We start from the raw sequence: 21,565 nt of genomic DNA on the forward strand, positions 1-21,565 counted from the left end.
CGCAGGATAACGCACATAACAGACAACCCAAATTAGTATGTTTGATGATTGATAATTACACCATATAAGTTATTTTCTAGTTTCACGCAACTTAGTGTGGTATTGAATATCGTTATGTTGTCGTTAAAAACAAGCAATGTTTTATTATTTTACTGAGAAATACGATTGGCGAATGAAAAGACAAGATGCTGATAAAAACGACTCAATCTCGTGTCAGAGTAATGATATAACTCCCTCGTGAAGCAAAATGATAGTCAAGATATAAATTAAAATAATTTTCTTAGAACAGGAAATGCTTTTTGCTGTTAGAAAATGGGGATAAAAAAGAAGCACTACACAAGTAAGCTGGTATATTATCGTCAGTCAGAACTTCGGTAAAGTTTTATAAAAGATTTAGAAAGTTATTTTGACTTCGTAGTCGTGGTACCTGCATTCCTTAAGGCATAATATTAACTTAAAATACTTGCCTAATACCTTGATCGTCTTTGATCAAAACCTCCTAGATCACAAGGCCAGGACACTCATTAAAAGCAGCCTCCTAACATGTATGGGATTTTATAAAAAAATTAGTTAATTTTTTTTTTCAATTTATTAAAACACCTTAAAATGTTTTAGTTAATTAAAAAAATCGTTTTTTGAGGTTCCCATACAATTTTGGAGGCTGATTTGATTCAGTGTCCCGGCCTTGTGATCTAGGAGGTTTAGGTTTATTTCTTAGTATTTTGGATGATTGTGATTATCGCCAATTTAATTGGGTTGTTGGCTGAATGATTCTGTGGTTCTCCAATCCGCAGAATCCAAGGTTGCGTGATTACTCTCGGTGTGTAAAAATGAGAATTCGTATATTTTCAATTTAGTTTTATATAATTTTATGAACAAAACAGATTACGTGCTTTAGATGAGATTTAGGGCTAAACTGGCGGCTAGACCGCTGGAGAGAGAATGAAATATTTGCCGCGCGAGGTATTGCGCGCAGGCTTATAGTGATACCTGTCTCACATGAATGTAGGTAAAAGTAATGTTGTTATTATTTTCGGGAGATGTAAACTCACTATAATTTACTCTACAGTATTTTAGTTTATATTATTGTGAAAGCTGTTTCATTGTTCAAAGCCAAGCTGTGGTTATGAAACATGGATACGACTTTTTAAATGATTTTATTTACCCCAACCCTCTATTTGTTTGTGTGATGTTTAAGGGTACACTTAAAAGAATTTAAAACAGCTCTTTCATAAATGGCGCCAATTTAAGTATTTTAGGAGAATACACTTTTGGTAAGTTAAAATATTCTAACATTCAATTTTTATAAATAACATCGTTCTCCATTTATTAACTTCAAGAAAATGTTTTGTATGCTTCACAGCAGTTAAGAAAGTTTTTGTTTTGTTTTACGAAAAAGTTAAAAATTTGTTTCGTTTTTTTTAGGTATTTATCGTCAAATGCACTGAATGAGTTTTGGTGAGAAAAACAATCTTTAATTAATCTAGACTGCCAGATCATTGTTGTCGCTATTCTGTCGCCAGCGTGGCAAATTACCACAAGTAGTAATTCTATGAAAAAATATGCCTTTTTTGTCCTTGAGGTGATACTAACTCTTATAGAACAATTTCTTAACAGCGTATATATATTGTACGTAGTAGTAAAAATGATTTCGGATCAACTATTAATTCTTTATACAAGATAAATACATAAGATAAGGTTTTTTGATAAGGTTTTTCACTCCCGACCCCTAGCTATGAAAAAATATCCTGTTCACTCGTATAAAGATGCGTGTAGCGGGCAAAACTTTGTGTAACTCTAGAACCGGGATTTGCTTTAATTTAATAAATTATTTTATTGATTAGTAATTCTATAATTAAAATGTATATGTTTTCTGTTTTATTTTTTGACATATGTCGAAATTTTTCAAGTTCACACTGCTCATTCCAAAGAAAAATCTCGGATTGTCTTTTGAAAGACTACGACTCCGAGGCAATTTTTGTTTAATAAATAAATATTTTCAGATATGATTTAAGATTTTCACGGCCAAAAGTATTTTTGTTATTTTGAAAATAACACATCTGCCCTGATTATGGACACTGCAATGCTGTCCGAAACGTTGGCTAAAGGAGTTAGCGCAACACGGCATAACACCCCAAAAACAAATAACAAAAAAAAATATTTTCAGCTTCAAAAATCCTACAATTATAATAACCCGTGATTTTTCACGGGTTCGCGCTAGGAAATAAAATAAATAATTTTAACGAGTTATAAAGTTGTTAATCACAATATGATTATGGACTTCCACCACGAATTAACAGATTTAAAAATAAACAAATGAAAGACATTTGAAAAGGGAATTCGTTTGACGTGACTGAGAGATTAACAAAAATAAGAGGTCCTGGGTTCATATCCTAGATGAGACTGAATCTTTTTCTTTTCTGTTTCACATTTTTCGTTTTAGATATTGCCCTCAATGATTTAATATTACAACCACCACGAAATTTTAAATAAATTACTAGTTCACGAAAGCTGTAAAGCAGGTGTAGTTAGAACCGTCTTATTCTGTATATCAAGTCAAGGTTTAAAGATATTAAACGAGGAAAATAATGATTAAATAATAAAACGCTTCACATCATCATACTAAAAAACGAGTTATGGGTTTAATGTTTAAAGACGTACCGTGTTTATCTCGGGTTATTAATATACGCACGAGTAGTTGAACAAGCTGTGGCCAATGACCTGAAATTTAACGTAATAATGTTGAAATTACGGACATGAATATAACTAACTAACCATCACGCCATTTCCTCGCCGGAGAAGATGAGGAACACTGGATGAATGAGAATGAGGCAAGAAGTGAGCAGGTACTGAGACGGAGTTATGCGACCTTCTATCCTCTCTTTTTACCAGGGACGTGCAATCCATAGAAACTGTAACGATGTCCGTGCCCCAAGAAAAGAAGAACTAAATTAATTTCCTTTATGAACTGAAAAACTAGTTTAAACAATTTTTTCTTTCACTTCGTAGGAGAGAGAATTTTTTTTGGAATTTCGTTTGTAAATTTCGTTAGTAGGTTCCGGTTCCGGATCAAGATGGTGGCCGCATTGGATTTTACCTTTTATTTATTCTGATTTAAAATTTCTACACTTCGGTTGTGTTGATATAAGCTGCTGTTAACAAAATTTATAAATGTGGAAAAAGTGTGCTTTTTTGTCAATTTTTTTTATGTAAACACGTATAGTTTTTTTATGGACAGACGACCTGCGGTTTTTTTTGGTGCTTTAAAAGTGTTAAAATCTTCTTTTTTTTCACTATGGATGCCATTGTCATTCGGACAATTTAAGAAAAGACTCGCCCAATTGTTTTATTTGAATTCGAGATACAAAATTTCCCAAACTGATACTAGGAGGAATTAAAAAAATCATAAAAATGGACTTGCCCAAGTGTGTAGGTATATGCCTAAGATATCTACAAAATTTATCAAAATGATTATCCAGGGGAGGAATAATGGAAGCATGTACAATTAGAAAAAGAGACCAATGCATTGCAGATGGACAACGTAGTGACATTAAATTTACTAACAAAATTATTATGTGATATGTTTATTAAATTAAAGAAAAATGGAAGAACCTGCAGATACGTAGTGTTGTGGCAGCATAGCGTGACTACTTTTTTTGTTATTGTTATTAAAAATAATAATAATAGTAAAAAAAATCCCGCCAGATTTCTACTACGAGCTATCAAATAGGAATAATCAATATAATGGTTCCTACCGGCCTAAACGTTTGAAAAAAGAATTTTCTATGAGGTGGTGACATTTCTTTAAAAAAATTGTATCATTAATTCTTTATTTGAAATTTTAAAAAAATGATTGAAACTTCCCCCCCAGGGATTGGAGTTAACCACGCGAACAACTGCGTCAATCTCAATTGGGTAGGACCGATATTTATTTATTAAAATGTATGTTTATATTAGACCACATGAATTGGAACTATTTAGGACGGGTTGTTTCGGAAAATCTGAACAATTCATCAAATTTCAACGTTCATTTTCAAGTTCTGTGAAAGATTTTTTCAAGTTCTGTTTTTATTTCAGTTTTGTCAAGCAACTAGCCTACACTGATATAATAATAGAACTTGAATAGGACTTTCACAGAACCCGAAAATGGACGTTGAAATTTAATGAATTGTTCAGATTCTCCGAAACAACCCGTCCTTAGACTTATTAAAAAAAAAATTAAAAAATTATTGAAAATAATATAACACAAAAACATCAATTTTTTTTGTGCCGTGAATAGAATACTCGCATCCAGACTGACGAAGAATTCATGGGGACGTTATTAAAATAATATGTACATTTCTGAGCGAGGGTGACAAGGTGATAAGACGGGGCTACCTGAAAAGAATTTAAAGTAGGAAGATATAATAATGAATATGCGATCCACGCACTGGTGAACAAATGTCATATTTGATATCCCCCAACTAAATGTTGTCTATGGCTACCTATTATACTTTTAACTGAGAATAGTTGCAAAGTAGGTCCGGTTTGTTACTGTGGTCATTGAGTGGACCTGCTGATGAGAGTTCCATTGTACACGGAGAAAAATGAGTTTATTAAGAATTTCATATTATTCTTAAGCAATAATTATTAGCCAGAACCACCTATTTAAATTGAAAAAATCTTCTGAGAAATGATACGTGTCGCCGACGGGAATTGAACACGCAGCCTCCTGATTGACGAGCAGGTGCTCTACCAAATGCATAAAAAACCTTGTCTCTTAAACGTTAGTTTACCATTAAAAAGAATCTCTTAAAATAATTGGTAATTCGGTTCAAAACGGGATTGTAGGCTGTTGCTTTATATTTTTTTTAGTAAATTCCTAATATATCGGGACACGTGTCCGTGAACCTTGATATAAACACGTGTTCCGACATCGTGAAACTTCAATTCGAATTTCACAAAAAAAATATCAGGAAACCTGTCAATTGATTCGTTAAGGGCCTGCAATCCCTTTTTTCTTAGATATTCTTAAATTAGCAATTTTTTCAGTGTAATATCTTATTCTGTTGCATGCTTTTTTTACTAGGAAAAGGGAGAGGTACAAAGATGCACATGCCAGGGGCGGGTACCAAGTCATGACCTTTTATCTCGAACTAAAAGGTCATTACGCAAAAAAGATATTATTTAAAAAAATAAATACATATTTGTTAAGAGTTATTCAAGGTCAATCACACTATTTTAGATGTAGTATTTAAATTTTGGTTTGCGAAAAATGAAGAAAAAACACCAAAATTTAAGTCTCACGCCTCCGTCAGTTGAAACATATTTTTCGTACATAAATATTATTTGATGTAACTGGCTTATATTAGCCAGGTATTTTCCAACATTTTTGCATCTAAGTTCATAAAATTTATAACGATTTTTCAATCAAGTCTTTCTATTATTGTCAATTTTCATCTCTTCTAAGTCTGACCTCAACACCAATCTGTCACATAATTATGAAATTTTCCCATTTTTATAAAATAAATATACAAACCTTCTCTTTCTCCATAATTTGAAAATATGACCTAGAACATGAACAGTGAGTTCTGGTGTCATAAAATTAGTACAGCTATTTATGCCTGGAAAACATTGTACAGCATCTCTATGGTAAGCTATGAAGTTTTAAAATTTGCGTTTGGCTCTTTAAAAAATTACACAAGACGCTCGATCGATATTATTTTCATTTCCTCAATGAAAATAAGATTTCCATAATGGTTTGGTAAATAATCGATTGTGGCTAATAATTTAATCGACAAACTTTGTTCATCGTCTAACATTGTACTATCAATTAATTATGTTCATCGACTGACGTTGAATTATTGACTATCATCATACTATCGACCAACGTAGTATTTTCGACTAACATTATATTATCGGCTAACAACGTATTATCGACTAACATTGTACTATCCTAACATTTTAATATCGACCAACATTGTATTATCAACGAACATTGTACTATCCACTAACATTTTAATATCGACTAAAAGTGTATTATCGACTAACATTCTATTATCGACTAACGTTGTATGACCTATATTGAGAATATTGGGATTATGACACTTTCGCCTTAGTGTACACAGTTGTCGACATTTAAGTTGTGAAAAGTTGGAAGAATGGTTTATTTTTTGACAGTATATGTATGGCACGCGTTCCTGCCAACACACTTGCGTTTATCCCAGTCTTATAATAACCTTCCTACCACATTCTCCGTCTTCCGTCGCAGACAAATGCTTTATGGACAACTTTTTGCTGGCATTTTTGATTATATAAAGCTGCGACGTTTCCCATACTTATTTCACGATAGAATTATAATCAAAGCTTTGAAATATGTTGTCGTTTGTGCGAACAATGCCCATCGCAACATTTGAGGCATGGTCTTCTCATTTTATGCTCAATTAAAGCAGGATTTTTTTATTATGTTGATTAATATCTAGACTTAAGGTGAATTAAAACGGACTTTTAAAACAAGATTGTTTAAAAACTCTCACTGTTCATAAATCTTAATTTATTTTCAATTTATTACGATCAGCCAAATTGTCAAGCCTTTGTTTATGTGTTTAATTTCAGAGCTGTACTTTTTTTGGGTTTTTTTTTTATAAATTTAATTTAGATTAAATTTGATAATATTACTTGAACAATTAGAAATCAATAAACGAACGAATGACCCAAATTTAACACTAATTAATAAAGCACGGAAAATAATTTACTCACCACTTCTCAGTATTTTCACAAAATCCAAGCAGTATAATGCACCCAAATAATTCATAGCAATAAAGTCATTAGTAAATAATTAAGAACTCATTACCATTTACTGAGGGGAAAACATAGATTGGTTTAACCAACAATAGATCATGTCATCGGTTTAACCAGTAATAAATCAATGTATGCACCTTCAAAATTTACATTTGAAATAGTATAAATACGTCGTCTCAATGTGGACTAACCACAGTTTGAAAATGGCCTTGTAAGCCGAAACAGCTGTCACAATAATAAAAAACTAAAACACTTGCAGAACTTAATAATAATATTATCAAATTTAATCTAAATTAAATTTATAAAAAAAATTAAATGGAGTTCTACGAATTAAACACAAAAACAATAAATAAATAAAAAATTTTTTTTGGGGTTAACATATTTAAATTTATTTATAAAAGGCACTTGAAGTTAAATAACACAAAACGATATTCAATGTTATGTCATTATTAGTATTGGAATTGCCGAATAAAAACCTGTCATTGTAACTAAATTTATATACAAAAAATCTAAAATTGTCTACGTCTATGAAAAAGAGCCATAGGCAATTCGTCATACTCTGTATTTCCTTAAAGGCCTGTGTCATCTTTGGACATGCTGTGTGGATGGTCTTTTCAAGGAAAGAATAAAGGTATGAGGGGTGGGTAGGAATCTGGAGGTCAGTGGGTCCAGGAGTGACGGACGTACGAATCCATACCTCCTACTGCCATGTAAGGCAATTGGATTGAGAGAATCCTGCTGGAGAAGTGAAATGGTCTCCCTAATCCAGTATCTGCCGATTCAGTAAGTGCGCAGATGAATCCACCGTCAATGCTTCTCACAAAAAACCTCACCTCATGAACCGGGGAAATCACCTGCTAGCGAACCACTTGGGGCGACCTATGGCAGAGATGTATATATTTATTTATTTATTAATGTACATCGTCCAAATTACAAAATAATAACACGAATACAGTAAAATGAAAAATACAGGAGTAGACAAAGGTACATGACTAGACAAGACTACGCCGTGGGTCAGGACCACAGGACACTTATAATATTCCGTCACTTGTTTAGCGACTGGAAAAAATCATTCAGACTTATTCCAAAAAAAAATTAAGGTTTTGACTTGAGTTGACCAGTCTACACATTCTGGACAATGGTGAATAATATCCATAATTTGTCGAACGATGATTGAGGAAAAGCAGTTCATTATTTCTGAGTCTTTGCGAGGGGATATTGAAGGGAATGAGTTACAGTAGAGTAGGTGAATCAATAATACCATTTATAATTTTGAAGAAGCAAATGAGGTCATTTCTTTCCCGACGGACTTCCAAGGGAGAGAGGTTTAGAGTTAGTTCAATTTCATCATATGAGTATTTGCCTTTTTCTAATCCTAGCCTCCTAGCAATCCCTCTTAAGAACCGATGTTGAACAGATTCAATGCGTCGAATGTGGACAGCATAAAAAAAGAGACCAGATAACACAAGCATATTTAAGATTGGGGCGAACCAAGTAGCAGTAAAGAGTTCTAAGGGTATTTACGTTTTTGAAGTCCGAAGTGATGAAACCAAGTAGTTTGAGGGATTTATTAACGATTGCAGTTATGTGATCCCGAAAAGAAAGCTTGCTATCAAGAGAGACACCAAGGTTTTTAATAGATGTAACAGTTCTTAAGCAAATATTATTGAGTTTGTATTCGAAGACAATCGGTTTTTTTGATCTATGGAAGGACATAATTTTGCCAGTCGATATTCGATTGGAAAAGAAGGCAGTCATCGTGATTTTTTATTATTTTTAGAATCTTATTGTCGTCCGCAAAAAGCCAAAAGCGTGTATGAGAAAAAAAAATCGTTTATAAACAAGTTAAAAAGAAGCGGCGCTAGATGTGCTCCTTGAGGTACGCCGGACGTTACTTCAATAATTTATCCAATAAATGCCTGGGGCGGCGGTACACTTATCCGTTTCCCAAATTAAATATACAATCCACTGTTTTCAAAAGAACCATTATTCTTTATCATGCGATGCTGTGCTAGAACATCTGTTATGTGGTAACTTGAACAAGTCGTGGTGAAGACTATTATATATTATGTATCTAGCAGTAGTAGTATACTCCGTAGATATCTTTATTATACACAAATACAAGCGGAAACGTGGAGTTCAAGCATAATGTCTGTCCGGTCGCGCAGAGACCGTGTAGTGGGTATAGATACAGTAGGTCTGGTACAAGCTGGTCTAGAAGTTACGATAATTCTATCTTGCATAGGACGGGCAATGGGCCTGTAGTGGCCTGCACAGTGCACTCTATGCTCTATGCACTGCAGGTAAGTATATGCCATTATGTATCCGTTGAGAAATTCTGTAGCTTGTTATTCATTTATAACTCTTGCGGTATTCTGTTGTTACTGGCCGCTATCAGGGGTGGACTCCAAGCTTCAATAAGGAGGCAAAATCAACATTAAAAGGTTCTAGCACCAGCGACCAAAATCACATTAGAGGCATGATCCATTCAAAGAGTTATGGCATTAATCACCATACATTGAAAATGTAGCTCTCTAAAGAACATTTGTATGTTTTATTATTTGCTCTTGAACCTTGATGTTGCAATAGCATTTCAATCCATGGATTATCGAGAACCATGTACCATCTATATGGGTAACCTCTTAAACTACTATATAGGATGTCGCAGAACCGTTTCTTAATATTGGAGATAATACCATTAATATGTACTTGTAAAAATTAATTTATTGTTATTAAGTTTAATTTGTAGAACTCCATTTTAATTTTTTTTTTTTTTTTTTTTTTTTTTTTTTTTTTTTTTTTTTTTTTTTTTTTTTTTTTTTTTTTTTTTTTTTAGACTGAATCTTTTAGAACAGTTAGAAATTAACAAAAACTCTAATAATCCGAAAGCTATTCTAATTAATGAACAAACAAATATAATTCGTTCACCCCTACTAGATATCTTCAAACCTAGGGCAAATATGAGTACACTATGAAGTACTTAATTATGCTATTAAAATAACCCTATGAGTCATCGTTTGGGAATAACTAACATTAAGACATTCAGTCAAATTTAAACATTACACTAATTGGGGAAACTTTGCTGGGGTAATAACCATTAATAATTTCTAATATTTTACTCAAAAATCAATTAAGAAATCAGTAATTGAAATTAAAATACCTACCTAGAAATAATATAAATGTATCGTCTGTAAGTGGGCTACCCACAGTTTGATAATGCCTTCAGAGGGCGAAACAGCTGTCACGCGTAATAATAATTACACAGCAGAACTTGTTTAAAAATAAACTGTTTTTATAAACCCAATAATAATATTATTGAATATATAAAAAAAAAAAAAATAAAAAAAAATAAAAAAATAAAAAAAAAAAAAAAAAAGTAAAATTAATTCATGAGTAAAGAATGTATAGGAAGAATCTTTTATCCTCATCCTATATTATTCTGATTAGTTTTAAGGCAAAATAAAACTCTTATCTCTAATTAACTTTTATCATTATTTGGATGGCTGCTAATTTTGGTTTTCTCTGTGTCAAGGTTCAAGAAATGCCTTTCTAAATGATAATTATCTAAATTTTATATCAGAATAAAGAACAACACAATAAATGCGATATGTGCCAATAAGCCATACAAAGCTTGGCCAAAAGGCTTTAAATTTCAAATAAAGAACTGGGTCTCATTGTTATCGTGAAATTCAAATGGGATAGCGATATACGACATCCTTTTGTAAGAGAGACTTAATGGACTAGAATCAAAATGTATTAATTTCAGCGTCGACATTGGTGACTATTTAAATCTACATGGAAGGCGTTTCTATAAGTATTTTGTGTTCAGTGGATTTTAAACTGGCCTCTTTTTTTAAAATTGTATATTAATAACGTTCGTTTTTTGATTAAGAAATATATATTTTAAGTCCGTCTCTGAAGTATTCATGTGCAATGCACGACTTGTAAAATCATGTCTCGCAGACGGAAAATCCAAACTTTATACCGGGGGGGGGCTTTTTCATCATAAAATAAAAAGCATAGAAAGAATCAAAGCTGTAATAAACAAACAATGGACCACTGATGTTATTAAAATACACCTTTCAACCGGAAGTTGAACAATGTATCAAAGTTTAATTTAATTTCCTACATTAATTCAATTGCGTGATTTTTTAAATACAGACGTTTTTACGCCATTAAATTCATTGATTAAAATTACATTTTTTTCTATTGTGCCTTTTTTTTGGTTTATTGTCTGAGCTTAGCGTTTTAACAGTTTAGAATATCAACTGTTTGTACGTTCCGTTTCCAGTTTCTAAAGTCTGCTATATCCATTTTATTATTCAAGCAAGCCTTACTTGACCAAAGTGATAAATTTTACGAGAGGGCTAATTTTAATTGAGGTTTTCAATATTATGGTACCTACCTGCCTGAATAAAGTTTTGAAAAAGAATTGTAATGGAGATAGTGGCGTTTTTTTGGATAAATTGTGTAATTCTTTAGTAAAAATAAAATAGAAATGATGTGTTCAAAATTCGTGCGACGCCTATCAATTAAAAAAAAAGTGAAAATCGCACAAAAGTTCAAACTGCTCCGTACTGTCCGGGGACTATGGAAAACTCCATTAGGATATGGCTGAAAGGATTAGGGAGGGGAAGGAGACGGAGAAGGGGAAGTTTGGAAAGTGTTCGGCTTTTCAGACCTGGTCATCATACACGACTAAACTCATTTCAAGAATTGATAATAATTCTACTATAATTTAACACCAATAAATAAAATTTATCAAAATAATAAGTTTTGATTGAGTAGTGGTTGACAATCACTGGGGTCTGTCCTTACTTAACCTATTATCTGATTCTCTTGGGCAATACTGCATCCATGTCTCGTTAAAAGTGTCCTGAAAATAAATATCGGTTCTCAAGAACCGGTTTCGGCCTGGCCGCAGCATGAAATGTCTTTCGATTATTGCAGGCCGTTCCAATCCCTATTGATTTCCTCCACAATAGGGATGGAAACGGCCTGTAGAAGATACACAGCTATAAAATAGCTAGTTCATTGATTCAACTGTCAAAATGTCAAGGAACAGTGATAAACTGAGATGCCGTAAAATTACTAAAGAGATAAACCTAAAAAACCGTATTGTGGGGGATGTAAAGTTAATTTTATCGTACTTATAGTTAAATTTGTGAACCCTATTCAAAAATCGTTTATTAAAACTGATAATCAACAACGTTGGATGTTCGTTTTTAGATTTTCTACATTTTTCCATCGAAATCAATTTGGCGAAAATAGTTTTCTTTTCAATTACCATAAATATGAGTGCGAGATACTCTCAATACCGCCCTGGTACCCAAAAAGCTACTAAATTGTTACATTTCTTTCAAAATCAAAAGATTAATTTTTGAGTATTGAGTTCACATGTTTTTGTTGTTGTTATTTATTATAATTGTAATGCTGAACATCTTGACACAGGAGTTTTCTAGTGAGATGTTGTGCTTATGATTGTGTTTTAATAAACCATTTTCTAAAATAAATAAATAGAAATAAAATAATTGATTATTTTTCCTATAATATTAAAATAAACAGAGTTTCCGGATATAAACTGCAAAAACTTCAGGAGGAGATTCTACATGATAGTACAAGGAAATTTTAATTTTAGAAATTTCAACATTTTAAGGTAGTTTTAGGGTAAAAAAGTTGAATTGTTCGTTTGGAGAAAATAATATTCTTAATATAAAAAACAACAGAATTTTGATAAAAGTTAATTATCTTTTTGAATTCTTCCATCGTGTAGAATCACCTCCCTAAATTTGTGCACTTTATCCCAGAACAACCTGTATTTATTTATAGTGCTATTTTCCACTTAGTTACTCACTGTCAAATATTTCTAATATTTTAATACTGGGATTTTGTATAATTATACTATTTTAAGCAATTGACAATAGTGTACCTTCTAACCATCCTTTCCTCAATCCCTCCAGCCTCACAAAATTCCCAAATTGGAGAAGTCATATACCCACAAGCTCCGTACATTTTTAAGCAATAATCGGTAGATATTCTTTTATGATATTCACATTTTAAAAAAACTTCTAGGTATTATCTGTTTAATGAGTAAATCATACGATATAATCTAAAACACAAACTGTGTCGGTTATCAATGACAGAGGAATGAGCCAATTGTTGAATTGTTTTAAACTCACGCCTACGAGAATTTTTGAATATGTGACCTCGGTGGCCGTTGGAGTAAGGTCTCTGCTTCCACTTCCGCCAAAACGTTATGTCAGTCTTGAGGACCTACTGCCTACCTAGTCACATGTTAAGAATTAAACTGGTATGACATAGAAAACACATACATCTAATCTCTTAAAAATATATGTTATGAGATTGAGAAAAACCAAAAATTTCATGTTAAACAAAATAAATGTATGATTAAAAAGAAAGCAAGCAATTTCGCTATTCCCTTTGGACTCTGATAGGGTATTTAAAGAAAAAATGCACATTTTAAATTAACACAATACTTGTTGGATGAATATTATCAGACCTAATATTCATTAATTGAATTTTGTTAAATTTATTGCAAATAATATCTTATTTGATTTTTTCGCCATTAAATTTGAAGCTTATATAAATATGTAGACATTAACTAGAAGCATAAAAACGCTGTATTCGACTGATTAATGTGCTTGTTAATCTGACAAAACAAATACATAAAATCTTAGGTAAAAGGAATAACGTAAAGTAAGAGTCCATTAAATATAATTAACGGTAGGATAATCTTTAACACGCTGGAAGAAAATAAACAACCGTTTATTGTAAGGAAATTTGTAGAATCTGTTTGAATAAATTAAAAACAAATTCCGAGCAAGAGATTTCGGAGTGGAAAGAAACGACAAACCGGGCGAGTTTTTTGAATTCGGGCCATCAACGGTTTCGTGGCTGCTCTAGCGTTTGAGTCTCTTTCATACAACGCGAGATATTATTTTCAGTCGTCAATGTTGATTAAATTATTTATAATTTATTCTGTAACGTTTTAGTTGATGTTTGAATAATTTTCGTCATGGTGCTTTTTATTAAATAATATCTAAGTGAACTGTTAAAAACGAAGGAGTACTTCTTTCAAAGTATCTTTTTATAATGTGAATTCTGCAAAAGAGTTCCAAGTTCCAACCGCTCCCGACCGCCTGGAACCAAAGAGACTATGGCATCACTAATTGAGGAGATGGGAAGGAGGAAGGTGGGCTGAAGCCATTTTAAGCAACCTTTCAATTCTGAATTATGGTCTTATACCAGGGCGATACTAGAGGTTATCTTTCACTCTGGAACGTGCCGCAAATATATTCCTCACTTTGTTATGATTTAATTATGAAATAGCACAAATCAATCAAATACAATTTACTTGCGCACGCCGTGATTTAAACCCTCCCCACCTCCGGTGTGTTAGACGAGAGTCTTAAACCTGAACCACTTCTTAGTTAGAATTCACAAGCACATACTTACTAAAGTATTTCAGAGGAAGGATGAAATTAGACTGAACGCTGTGGAAATAAGATCCCTGAGGGGTGTGTTTGGTAAAACAACGTATGACCGTGTTAAAAATGTGTACATCCGAAAGGAATTCAAGGCTGATTTAAGCGTATTGCACAAAGTGAAGAAAGATTATTTTACTCGAAAGTGGTAGGTACACGGAAAAAAGTAATATTGCTGATTTATTAAAATCCTGTTAAAAATACACATTTATAATATATCGGAACACGTGTTCATGCTTCTGCGTTTGTCATAATACACAATGACGATGGTGGAAAAAATTAGAACTTTTATGAACACGTGTTCCGACATCATTATTGAAATGAATTATGAAACCTGTCAATTCATTCGTTAAAGGGCCTGCAGTCCCGTTTTTAACCCTAATACGAATAATTTGAAGAAATTCTCAATAAATTAGCATTATTTCATATCGGTAAATTTTCTACGTGTAGAACACGTCCGGCACGTCCAAGGAAGACAAGACAATACGTTACTCGTTCGAGTAACGTCAAGAATCAGAATAACAGGTGTGTGTATATGATGTATGGATGTGAATGAAGCAAACAATATTACCCCTATGAGGAAACAGCGTGATTGTTTGTAACTAAATTATTAAAAAAACTAAACCGTGCTTTTCAAAAGAGATTTGTATGCATGTTATACTTATAAGTTATTTAATCATGAAGAAGATATTTACTAATAATTCCGATATTTGTTTTAGAGGAATTTTACTACAGTGGAATTGAATACAGTGATTAGTTGATGACTTTGATGGGTGGTTGTATAACCTCCTACCCCGCAGGTGTATGTTGTCATGTGTTTTTTAAAGTAAAATAAAATAACTTCGAAAGATGGGCGCGTCTAAGACATTGCCAGCTGAAGGACCTTAAAATATCTCTCAGTATTTTAACGGTCGAAAAAACGAAAACAGAAAATCTCCGAAAGACGACAACATATGATTATAGTGCCCGTGGAACGCGGTCTCTCCCCACCTTCCCCAACTTCCCCCAACCACAATCTCCTCAAACCTCACCTGACACAATGCACACATACATGCACCATCCGAATACATAGGCACAAATAAACTTCACCAACACCTCAGGGCCGGAGGGCCATTTTTAACAAATTTTAATATTTTGTCCTCACTGTACTTTAAGGCAACATAGTTTCCTTCATTTTATAAAAAAAACTGCACCCTGCTAACCGGAGACAGTGAGACTATGGCATCCCTAATTAGGGGTATGTTGTGTGGCTGAAAGGAATGCGGAGGAAGGTTCAATATTCAGATCTAACCAATAATGGGTGATACTGACACTATCTACCACTTGTTTTACATAAAACAGATGTTTTCCCTTCCGATTTAATCCACTTTTGAAGCAATACGGTAGATTTTATTAGACCACACTAAAAATAAAAAAATATCTTCATCGTATTATTTTACTGCCTGTTTGATTTACTACTGTCAATGCTTAGCACCACGTTTCAGCAAGCACTATCAAGAATCCCACAGCGATGACGATGCTCTAATTCTACCCACAGTGAAACTAAATTCAGAAGACATAAATCATTTTGGCAACGAGTTCCGTTATAGCTGCTTTTTATTTTTTAACTCTCATCAATCTTTATTTAAAGAACCTTTCTTGTAGCGTTGTTTTAATTGAACTTAATACAGAATTCGAGATACATGTTCTATCTATGGCAAATGCGCATATTTAGATTAACGAAAAACCTATCTTTTAGCAGCTAAATATACCAAAAAATATTGGAATAGTAGTAATAACAGTAGTAAAGTAAAAAAATAGAACAGTTTATTAGTCAAATATCTCTGACAATAGTAAAATTCTAAATCCAAAGAAGAATCTATCAAAAATGCTAAATACGTACATAAAGATAGATAATGATGGAATAGTATGCTTTTTACTGGTAAATCTGCTGAAATAAAGTTTCAGGAGATATTATCCTGGTGAGACTAATTATTAAAATGATATTCGGAAATTAAAAAAAAATATTATTAAAAGAAGGTACTTTAGAGTTTATTGAACCAGAGACAGATATACATAATCACAACCGGAATGAGTGTTTTAAATAGATTGTTATATTAGTAAATAAATTATTCCTCCCATGGCACAGCAGTAAGTTCTTTAGACCTTCATGACGTGGTTGAATTCAGGTGAATAGTAAACATGTACTTTTTTATCCCACGGTCACTAATATTGAAGTGAAACTTCTTTAGGCGCGTAATTCGGGGACGGAGTAAAACCGAGTCAGGATCGACACGAAAATGCGGGTACCCCCACCACCGCTCACCGTTCACTGTCCCTCTCTCACCATATGCGCTTGTTGAGGTGGGGAGCCGCTCACGAACGTTCTCTCCCGACACGGGACAACAATCGATGCAGTTTTTGCACGATTCATTAAGGATTTAAGTGCTCATGTATATATCTCGCACTTTAGTTACCATAACCCAATTATCACGACATTAGGAAATGATATTCATGAAATTGACAATGAAAATGGCACATGATTGGTAAATTGTCATTGTAATTTCTTTGTAATTTTTAATTGTAATATTGTTATTTATGTAATATTGTATACTTGTGAATAAATTGAAAATTTTTGGAACTATACATTAATCGAACGTCATTCATCTATAAGAAAATATTAGAAAAAGCAAATCCATGCTTCGTCGTTGAATTATTTAACCTCTAATTTTCAAACTAACCTAAGAGAGAAAATAGAGATGATGAAATGAAAATAGAGAGAGAGGAATACTAGAAGTTTCACTTCTGTCTTGCGTAGGCTTGACACACCCACTTTTTTTATTTATTTTTGATAACAAAATAAGGTATTTCGGCCCTGGGCCCTTGGCAGGTCCCGGCTCCCAGCATATTTAGGGTTACCACTTTCCCGTAGTTCCAAATCGGGAAATTCAACAATATAAATATGTCTTTGCAGACAAGTCTTTTAAATTCGTGCGCTTGAATCGATTTATCGGAGACCTCTTGGAGAACATGTGGGTGCTTTTCTTATTAACTGAAGCCTTAAAGTGCTTATTAATGTATTAAATGATAACATTTTGTAAAGGGAATAGTATGATTATGTCTATTGCGCAAAATACAAGTCAAAAACAATATTGACTTAGCTGGATTTTAACCGGAATGTGTTACTGCAGTTAATTAAGACAGCAGTTACTATGCAATGCAAGTTTGTTTTTGTATTATTATAAAATACAAGTTAGGATTCAATAATATTTGAGAGAGAGGTACTTTGAGGGATGGTGAGTACAGTAATATTGTTATGGAAGTTATGTGAGTTTCGATTGAAAGAAGGGTAGTTGTGTGTTTTGAGTTGTTTAGGCGAGCTCACCTTGCAGTTTTTTCTCCGTCTCCCAGAACTTTTGCAGCTCGGTGAAGTATTTGTCCAGAATGAAGACCTTTGAGAGCCCAAGGGTGGCCATCGCAGCCCCCGGCCTTCCCTGCCCCCTTCCCTCTTCCTGCTCCCCCCAAAACGGCGAAAGGCAACCTGGCTGATGTGTGACTAGAGCCTCATGCGGTCGGGTTCACTGCGACTCGGCGAGGGTAAGGGCATATCGAAGCACATTATTCCATAACCATAACAGTCACCAGGCATTACAATCTCAACTCGGTTTGTTTACTTTTCTTATTTCACTTTGCCTTTTGTCACAATAACCAACACACTACGCGTCTGGCGCGGCTCACGGTACGGGAAGACTAACTCTACTTGCGAGATGTGTGTATTGGCCTCTCTTTCTTCATCGTGCCTTTGTAATCTGCCATCTCCCTCCTCTCAGAGATCGTTTGCCTTCTTTAGATGGTTGCTGACTTGCGTCCCTTTCTTATGGAGTCCGTTCGATTCAAGATTATCGCCGGTTGATTTTAAATAAATATGCAAACCAGGCTACGAAATTATAATATGTTTTATGCCTAATAGTAACGCATTCATTATTTTTATACGTTCTTGTCTTTTAATATATTAGAATCTTAAAATAAAAATAAAAACATTTTTTTTCTCCATGTACGATTACGGGCCAAGTATATAATCAACTAGTAATTCTGTGAACAGTAGATCTCGCATCCTAAAAAGTACGTATCTAACATTCTCTTAGTTAATAAATCAAAACCTGAATTTTCTCAGAAATTTTAAGGTAGGTACTTAAATAACTACATACCCAATGATGAACTATATATTTTAAGCAACCTTTAACTTTTTTTTTTTTTCCTTATTTGTTTTTGGGGTGTTATGCCGTGTTGCGCTAACTCCTTCTTTAGCCAACGTTTCGGACAGCATTACAGAATCCATCATCAGGGCAGATGTGTTATTTGTCAAATAACGTACCTATATTGTCAAAATAACACATCTCCCCTGATGATGGACACTGTAATGCTGTCAGCGTCTAGCACTGTAGCGCAACACGGCATAACACCCCAAAAACAAATAACGAAAATACTTTTAGCCGTGAAAATCTTAAATGAACCTTTTACTTAATTTTATATAAGGACTTATTTAAATTGTCCAAATTGTAATTGTATTGATAATTATTTTTTTAATTTTTCTTCAAGCTGGTAGGTACCATAATAATTTAAAAAACGCGAAAAAGAAAGTTAACATGAAAAAGACAGTCAGACGAAAGTCAATTGATAAAATCCAACTATTCTTTCGAGCATTCATATAATTTGTTTGCCGTTGTCTGTAAAATAACTATTATCTCTATAAAGAAATAATATCACTTTGAGCTAATCGTCCATAAATTCTTAAAGATTAAGCAATCGTTAATTTAATATTCCCAAGTATCTACTCTTGTCTTTAATTTTTTCCAGTATGTAGGGAGGTTAGTGCAATCCTACCAGTCACATATACTTAAACATATTGATAGGATAATAGACATGTGTATTATGTACATCTCGCCAACTATAAAAGCATGTTCGAAGCGAAGAAAGTTATTGCAATTAAAAATTAAAATTTATCTCGGTTAGCAATTTGTAATTGCACAAATATGTAGTGTTTTTTAAATTTAATTTTTAAAAATAACTAATATTTTGTCCACGGTGAATCGAACGGACTACCTCGCTACCTGGCCAGTGCAGCTCTACCTGTAGTGGCGCCTTCCTCCCCCCAACTCCGTCATGCTTCATTTTAGGTCCAAACACACCTAGTCAATATCGCAGTAAAGCAAAACAACTAACATCAAAAGGGTAAATCCAATAACTATTCCTATGGAATTATTTCTTCTGTACAAATGTGAACCTCTTTACTTAAAAGCAATTTTAAACAGTCTTGACTTGAAACAAAATAACACCTGTGGACCGCGTAAAGCCTATCTTCGCGGTGTTAAGTTTTATGCGCGTACCTACCACAGAGCATTCTCCCAAAAAAGGGTGATTTTCACAATGAGAAAGCAGGCTTTTGCGTGTGATTTTTGTATAAAGTAACTTCATTTTACCTGCAGAAAAATTGATCGATGTTTGGTGTGTGGCTTGTTATATTCATTTGTTTAGATTCTCAGACTTTCAAAACACTGGACCTTTGAAGTGGATTCGCGACGGTGAAAAACTTTTGTTTTCGTGTGTCTCTATCTCCCGAAATGTCTTTCTCCCTCTTTGTCGTGATGCAATTATATTCTGTGACTGTTTTCTGTTTTTGTGTTTAGAGAAATACCTGCTTCAATTTCTGGTTGTGGATGTTTATAGAGCACAGGTCTATAAAAAAATCAAAACTCTGAACTTTATCAACCGTCACGCTCATCAAAAGTTCATTTAATTTGACGGACTGCTGTTAAAAAAATATATTTTCATGACGAATTTGAATGGTTCTTAATGGTGTATTTTTTATTTCTTTAATGGTAGACAGAGTCGGATTGAGAAAATTTGGACCTTAGGGGTTTGCTTGACTATAAATAAAAAAGAGATCATCGAAAAATAATGATAAATACGAACATACAAAACAAAACATTATTCGTCAACATACATATGTATTAAAATATTTATGTATATGATTATTAACTACGAACAGGGAAATATATTTTCTGAATCAACACGTAAACGAGTTCTGGCATTTTGAAATTTGCACTATTAAAAAAGCTAAATAACTAGATAAAATGAAAAGTTCTTATTTTCAGAATCTTGTTGCCTGTTTCATCACTCGTTTGAAAAGTTATCAAAATACTCATTTCAGCTGTTGGTGCGTGATGTGAAATATTCCTATGTGAAATTATTCGCGTTCAAATATGTTTTGAAATTTTCGAAAATGGAAATGTATTTGTGAATTCAGAATAGCGATAAAGTAGGTAACTAAATACCTTTTTAAATGTGAAACCGCACAAGAGTCCCAACTGCTCCCAACCATCTGTAGTCAGCGAGAGTATGGCATCTCCAACTGGGGTTTGTTGTGAGGTATTGGGGAGAGGAAGGAGATTGGGGAAGAGAAAGGAGAAAAAGTACCTGGCTATTCATAGCTGGTTACCAAACACGGCCAAAACCATTTCAAGCAACGTTTCAATTCTGAATGGTAACTTACACAAAAAAAAATCACGAGGCCAGTTTTCACCAGGTGTAACAAATATACGAAAATAGATCCCTAGAAAGGTACAAGTAGTTTTCTGAATTACAATCCGGGCCTGGTGGTAAGTCGACTTACGTTAATGATAAACTAAAGCTTTTTTACATCATTTATTTAATGTAAGTTTCGTTCAGCGGGACAAGAGGTCGTGCATGTATAAAAAAAGCCTCCAGTTGGACATCGGATAAAGAATAATATAATATAAATTAACTACCACGATATTTATAATGTTTAATGGCGTTCTGGGGCTTAATTATCTGCTGGCTATTATTTATGCGTATGAATGTGGATAAGATTTAATGTCATTAACTAAACAGTTTGAGGTTGTTTATATTCTCCGTTAGGTTTGTTGTTTATTTTTCGGTAAAGCACGCGGTATCGCTGTTACGAAGTTTTAGGAAACTGGTTCCAGAGTTGTTGAATTATTATATTAAATAATACTCGTTTACAGGTTATTCTAATTATTAGAGGAAGATTACATTTTTTAAATTTCTAGGGGTTCGTGCCAAAAGTGCCTATGTCATTTTTATGTGAGTTTTTTTGTAATTTGATTTAGGTGTCAGAAAGTGCTCTAGCACGTCCCTTATTTCAATAATATAAATACCTACGTCAAATGCTCTACATTGGTGAAATTATGACTCATTTAATGAAGATGTCCAAATATTGTTTCGGCATTTTTTACGTCATGAAATCGATATATAATCAT

The 21,565-nt window shown here is 33.3% G+C and overlaps 1 protein-coding gene across 1 annotated transcript in view; it reads right to left on the reverse strand.

Annotated features, from left to right (window-relative positions):
- The window catches only part of dachs (unconventional myosin-IXb-like dachs), a 92,985-nt gene extending 74,998 nt beyond the window's left edge, over positions 1-17,987 (reverse strand). The window contains exon 1 of the mRNA XM_089633217.1: positions 17,650-17,987. Coding sequence (XP_089489343.1) covers positions 17,650-17,740 — 91 coding nt within the window. The 5' untranslated portion in view covers positions 17,741-17,987. The remainder of the gene's footprint in view (positions 1-17,649) is intronic.
- Between the last annotated feature and the right edge of the window lie 3,578 nt (positions 17,988-21,565).

Source organism: Hesperophylax consimilis, chromosome 7 (genome assembly GCF_061612785.1).
Source record: "Hesperophylax consimilis isolate HC1 chromosome 7, BYU_Hcon_1.0, whole genome shotgun sequence".
NCBI lineage: Eukaryota > Metazoa > Arthropoda > Insecta > Trichoptera > Limnephilidae > Hesperophylax > Hesperophylax consimilis.